This window comes from Myxocyprinus asiaticus, chromosome 26 (genome assembly GCF_019703515.2).
Source record: "Myxocyprinus asiaticus isolate MX2 ecotype Aquarium Trade chromosome 26, UBuf_Myxa_2, whole genome shotgun sequence".
Classification (NCBI taxonomy): Eukaryota; Metazoa; Chordata; class Actinopteri; order Cypriniformes; family Catostomidae; genus Myxocyprinus; species Myxocyprinus asiaticus.
The window spans coordinates 14,677,089-14,683,627 of NC_059369.1; the positions used below are offsets into that span (position 1 = coordinate 14,677,089).

General features: G+C 37.6%; 1 protein-coding gene across 1 annotated transcript in view; it reads left to right on the top strand.

Moving 5' to 3' along the window:
* Positions 1 to 6,128, top strand: part of LOC127416945 (glutamine and serine-rich protein 1-like) — a 40,510-nt gene extending 34,382 nt beyond the window's left edge. The window contains exons 11-13 of the mRNA XM_051656549.1: positions 2,172 to 2,318; positions 2,580 to 2,675; positions 4,965 to 6,128. Of these exons, the coding sequence (XP_051512509.1) occupies positions 2,172 to 2,318; positions 2,580 to 2,675; positions 4,965 to 5,105 (384 nt within the window). The 3' untranslated portion in view covers positions 5,106 to 6,128. The remainder of the gene's footprint in view (positions 1 to 2,171; positions 2,319 to 2,579; positions 2,676 to 4,964) is intronic.
* The last annotated feature ends 411 nt before the right edge of the window (positions 6,129 to 6,539 follow it).

Genomic DNA, 6,539 nt, shown 5'->3' on the forward strand with positions numbered 1-6,539 from the left:
AATCAGGAAGGGGGCAAACACTTTTTCACACCACTGTACATGTGATTTTTTTTTTTTTCCGTTTTTTATTTTTAATAAATTTGCAAAGATTTCAAACAAACTTCTTTCACATTGTCATTATGGGGTATTGTTTGTAGAATTTTGAGGAAAATAATGAATTTAATCAGTTTTGGAATAAGGCTGTAACAACAAAATGTGGAGAAAGTGAAGCGCTCTGAATACTTTCCGGATGCACTGTATATATACTCACATTGCTATTTGCACTTCTGGTTAGATGCTAACTGCATTTCATTGGCTCTGTACCTGTACTCTGACAATAAAGTTGAATCTAATCTAATATATACTTTTGGTGACTATATTAGATATAGGTCTATCTTCACAATCGCTTCTCTCTTTTGGATAGTGGCAGAGGGCGACGTCAGAATTTTTGACAGATAAAAACATGGCTCCGGGGGGGCCTAGGTAGCTCCGTGAGTAAAGACGCTGACTACCACCCCTGGAGTCGCGAGTTCGAATCCAGGACATGCTGAGTGACTCCAGCCAGATCTCCTAAGCAACCAAATTGTCCCGGTTGTTAGGGAGGGGAGAGTCACATGGGGTAACCTCCCCATGGTCGCTATAATGTGGTTCTCGCTCTCGGTGGGGCGCATGGCGAGTTGTGCGTGGATGCCGCGGAGAATAGCGTAAAGCCTCCAAACACGCTATGTCTCTGCGGTAACGCGCTCAACAAGCCACGTGATAAGATGCACGGGTTGACGGTCTCAGACGCGGAGGCAACTGAGATTCGTTCTCCGCCACCCGGATTGAGGTGAGTCATTACGCCACCACGAGGACATAAGAGCGCATTGGGAATTGGGCATTCCAAATTGGGGAGAAAATAAAAAATGTGGCTTCACTCTTTCTGTGTGCGTGTGTCTGCAAGTGTGTGGGCGTGGGAGGGATAGAGAACTCTGTGACCCTGCAGGTACTTTTCAATGCAGAAATAATGCAAAAGCAACTAATGACGGATAAAAATAACCAAAATGGAAATTTTACAATTTTTATCCGTTGTAAAATGTAACCTTGTAAAAGCAAACTGAACCATGAAGAAACTGCAACGTTGTAACGATCTTAGCCCTGTTTCGGAACAAATCAAGCAAGCCACAGGTCTAAAAACACCCTAAATCACTCTATTACAATTGTTTAGGTTCGAGCTGGTGCAGATTGGACTAAATCTGTACGATTCTCACGTAGACATTTTCCAAGAACATGTCATGCCATTTTTAAAAAAAAATTTTTTTATGTTGTTTAATTACCGGTAGTCTAAAAATGAATCAGATCTACTCAGATTCTCTTAAGTGCCCATTCACTCTTTTGTTTGATATGCTGCTTCACTCATGTGCCTTCTGCTGCTGAAAGCCTTTCACAGAAATTAAGATATGCCTATCATCATTCTTTTGTCTGTATTCTACCCATTAACACTCATAATAAATGACAAAATCAGAGTATAATCAGTGCATATTATGGCCACGTATAGCGTGTTAGTGCATTAGTGTCATGAATGCACAAGGCAAACATTACAAATTACATATTATCTACTGCATACCTGAATATTTGACTTTAAATCATCATCGAGTGGTTATAACAGCTTCTTTTACTGATCTTGTGTGAATTCTTCTCATAGAATGAAGCATGGAGTCATTGAAAACACATTTTAATGTCATAGCTGATGTTTTACATGTAGTCTTGTGCATCCTCATATTTAAATGTTCCTCTAAACACCTCTTCCAATGGTGTGGCTGGTGTCTGAATGTTCGCAAACAGTTTGTCATTGCTCAGCTGTTTCAAACTTCTTTTTAGCTCTGAGCGAAGAACAAAGAAGAACTTCGTCGGGAGTGTGCCAGGGCCTTAAATAAAATTTCTATCTGATTACCGTGAGAAAAACTGTCACGGTAACAAGACAGCAAATACCGCTCTTCGTATCCACAAACATTTTTTTCAGATTACTTGTGATGCACATCTGCAGTCGTATTGAATTGATCCGGAATGATGAAAATCAGTGCATGTAAATATAGTTGCTGATATGTTTGCATTTGGTTTCAGGACATATTACACTCAGAAACAATGAAGTCTCTTGTTGGTTAGTAGTGATTCGTTACAGTGGTACAATGTTTCTCTACTTTGCTCGGCAGAATGCATTAGACAACTTTCCTGAGCTGTCCGTGGTCAACGAGCTGAAAAAAGACTGCGAGACCCCCGTCTTTAAAGTGAGGTTAAGTGGGAGGGCATACAACAGGAAAACCATGAAGCCCTCGAAATCCTCCAGCAAACTTCCATTGGTTAGTATTCCAGATCTAGTAGTAGTGCTAAACTTCACATTTCATCTTTCAGTAGGTTAACTTTCTGCCTAACATCTCCTTTTAGGTTCCTCGAGAACAAGTAAGTTAACATGAGGGGGTGAACTATCCCTTTAACAGCTGGTTTGCATTTTAAAATGTTGACCACTAGGAGGTATGCCATACTGCTTTTTAACCCCACTTGAGATGCAACTAAATTTCTCTCTATCTGTCTTTATATTTCTCTGTGTCCTTCTCAATTAGGAATACACAGTGGATCAGCAGAAAACAAAGTGGTTTTCCCTTTATCACTCTCTACAACACTACAAGTACCACACATACCTGATGTGTATGGAGGAGGTGAGACAGCTGTGTGTGTGGAAGGATAAACTATCTAGAGGTCCTTGTTGCCAAGATCTTGGACTCTTTGAAAGAATGTAGTTTTGACTAGTTTTGTTTGTATCACAATCAGCGCTGACGTGTGTTGTACCTTATTTTTCTACTGTGGTAAACTACTCCACCTCACACTCAGAGCAGTCAAAGTCATGATTTTCACCTAGTAGACAAGAAAGAGGTTCAGAACCAGTTCAGTTTTTTTTAATAAACTGGAACCACATGATTTTCATGACTTGCAGTTCCGTTTACTGTTGCTGTGTGTATTTTTCCACCAATGCAGATGGAAAACCGCACTAAAATACTCTTGACAGTGTTTCTTGCAGCGTTTCCTGCCGCTACTGAATCTACAACATGCAACATACAGCACCACCAGTGGCGTCCAATACCCAAACGAATGACTCTAATGAGCCGGTTCTTTTTAGTGAATCAAAAACAGACAGTGTAACCAGTGTAGTGTGATTCCTGAACAAATAACCGTTATGAACCAACTCTTTTTAGTGAATCAAAAACACTAAAACATCAGTCGGAATAGTTACTGATTTAATCTTACTGATGCGAAAGTAATGAATTTCATCATGTCCAACTCGAAATGAAATCAGAATTTATACTGTTTTATACTTGAGACTTGTGAGATTTCAATCAGGCAGTGCAGTTACTGTCAATGTGTAGTTAAATATACAAATGAGTTTTGGTTTAATCAGTTTAAACTTTTTTTAATTTATATTTAGGATCAATTATTAGATTGAATTAATGCCTCTAAAAAGTCTCTTTGAACACCTTTTACAAGAATTGTATTAAATTTATGTCTGGTTTGTAATATCTGCTATGTCAAAATCTGAAATGATCTCTTTATTTGGCAATAGGCCGCTGTTTCCTGTAAATCCAACTAAAAGAATCGTTAACTGAACCGTTAAAGCCATATTCCATGTTCAGTACAAGTTAAAGGGATAGTTCACCCAAAAATGAAAATTCTCTCATTATTTACTCACACTTCATGATATCCCAGGTGTGTATCACTTTCTTTCTTCACCAGAACACATTTGAAGAAAAATAGAAAAATATCTCAGCTCAGTAGTTCCTTAAAATGCAATTGGATAGTGATTTCTCTTTTGAAGCTCCAAAAATCAAAAGACAGTCAGCATAAACGTCATCAGTACGAGAACAGCTGTTAATTTAATGTCTTCTAAAGCAACACAGTCGCTTTTGATGTGAAAAATATTAATATTTAAGTACTTTTTAACTAGAATCCAATGCTTCCGGTAAGCCTCACAACTCACGAGAGGGTGGAGATCACGTGGTCTCTCGTGACATATTCGCATTACCATGATACAGATGTAATCTCACGTTCTCCACTCAGTTGAGATATCCAGGATATGCACACAAACACACCATTGTGAGTAAACAAACAGATACAAATACAGATCTAAACCAAAACCAACAAAGCTACTGTACAGCGTTCCTCCTACTCACTTGTAAACAGCGCTGCTCTTCTGGCTGTGACACACTTGCGTCAGTTCTCACGTGTCTCACATACCAACGTGATTACGTCACACGCGCATACCACTGCTGACCGGAAAAGATGATGTAGAGTTTAAAAAAAGTATTAAATATTAATCTTTTTCATACCAAAAGCGATCGTGTCACTTTAGCAGACATTAATTTAACAGCTGCTGTCGTATGATGACGTTTATGCTGACTGTCTGATTTTTGGAGCTTCAAAAGAGAATTTGCATTTTAAGGACTAACTGAGCTGAGATGTTTTTCTATTTTTCTTCAAATGTGTTCTGGTGAAGAAAGTCAAAATTATTTTTATAGTAACAATATTATCCCACAAATCCTGTCGGTTGTGCTTAACTTATATTGAACTCGGAATATTCCTTTAAGGAACAGGAATCGTTGAGAGGAATCAGAACCGGAATCATTAAATTCCTGAAACCCGAAGCCATATCTTGGGGCCAGAATACCATAGGGACTTGGAGTGGACTCTTTTGACTTGGGCCAGTAAGAAACCACTTAGAACGTCCTAGTAACCACCCAGAACACCCTATCAACACCCTAAAAAACACAGTCAGAACCTCTTAGCAACCACTTAGCAATGCCGTGGCAATAACCCACATGTCAGTGACTTTTGCATGTGTATACAATGCAAAATTGTAGTTTGCATTTACAGTACAATTTACAAATATAGTGTATAAACTGGATAAAGATTTATGAAAGAATGTTTCTCCTTTGCGGTTCTCTCCCATGTCTCAGATTGAGTTGTTGAAGTCACGGGGTAAAGACTTGGGTCAGGAGCAGACGGTCCAGACCTGCATGGGGAACAGGGTGTGGGTAGAGGGCCTGTTCGATCGCTTCGGGGATCTTCTGACACAGGTGCAGCAAGCCTGCCTTTAAACAGAACAGTACACAATGCTGGTAGACAACCATATATGGGACAGAGCATTCATAAACAATGTGAATATGCTTTATTAAAGCACTACTGTGGAGAGGACAGAGATAAAGAACTGTGAGATGAGGGAATGCTCTTGATGGTTTTAACAAATGGAAAGAAATAAACAAAAATGGCTGCCTTTTGTGACATCCACATAGACAATGGACTTAAACTGTGGTTTTACATGTAAACCTGCTTTAAAAAAAATAAAAATAAAAATAAAAATAATTAGCTGGCTAAACTAGCTGTAGTTAAGTAATTTCTGTACTGAATCAATGCTGGAGTCCTTTCTTATCAATTAGGACCAGAATTTATGATCTGTTATGCGATACAGAGCGTCTTGCTGAGAATTTTTAAACCTCCATTTCTGTAATTATGGTTTGGGATGGAGGGCAAGGTTATGATAACAAAAAGTAATGTATACATAGATATATATTATATAAAACTTTTTTTTTTTTTTTTACAACTGATTGCCAAATTTATATTTGATCATGTACATTTTGTATAGAGAGCTTGTTTGTCAGAAAATTCTCTAACGGATGAATTTGACAGAACATTTACCCTATGTGCTTTTTGAACTCCTTTTGTTATAACAAAGGTTATATACATTTGGAGTTGGTGCAATTCTAATACTGCTTTTTTATGTTTTGTTGTAATAAAAAGCATTTACAATCTCTTTATACTTTTTTTTTTCTTCTTCCTCCAAACATGTATGTTAACTCACAGATAGATGTATTTTTTACAGAAGGAAAAATTTTGGTCATTTGTCCTACATTTGAATATGGCCTATACATTTATATGTCATATGCATATTGTAAACTTTACAACACATAGAATGTTTCTTTATTTGGTGATATTGCAAGTTTGCCACGATTTTAAACAGATTACTGTGCCGACAGCATTGAATTAGTTTTTTTGCTTTTCAGGTGTAGCTGTGTTACACACTATGTTTTTGCTGACATGAAAATAAATGTCCTATTAAATGAGAAACTTGAGTGAGGATTTCATTTAGAAATTACTGGATAAGTTGCTTGCTGTCACTCACAATACACTTAAGAAAGTCAGTGCTTTAAAGCTTACTTTTTTTTAAAGTGTTTGAAACACTGGTGGAGTGATATTGGGTTTTCAGTGCCTTATGCTAATATCTGATCTAATACTGATAAATCTCGCAGGGTAAGTTTATTAGTGCAAGTCAATTTCTGCATAACCACATAACTTGAAATCTAGGCTACAAAAAAAAGATATGAAGATTTTCACAGTTTTTGCCAAGAAAAAAAAAAGTTAATTGAACACATTTTGCCCCTATAGCAGGGCATGTTGTCACACTATATGGAGTAAGTTGTCACAATGGAACCTGCCATTGAACTAGTTCATGTTAACATTAGGGATGACATGTC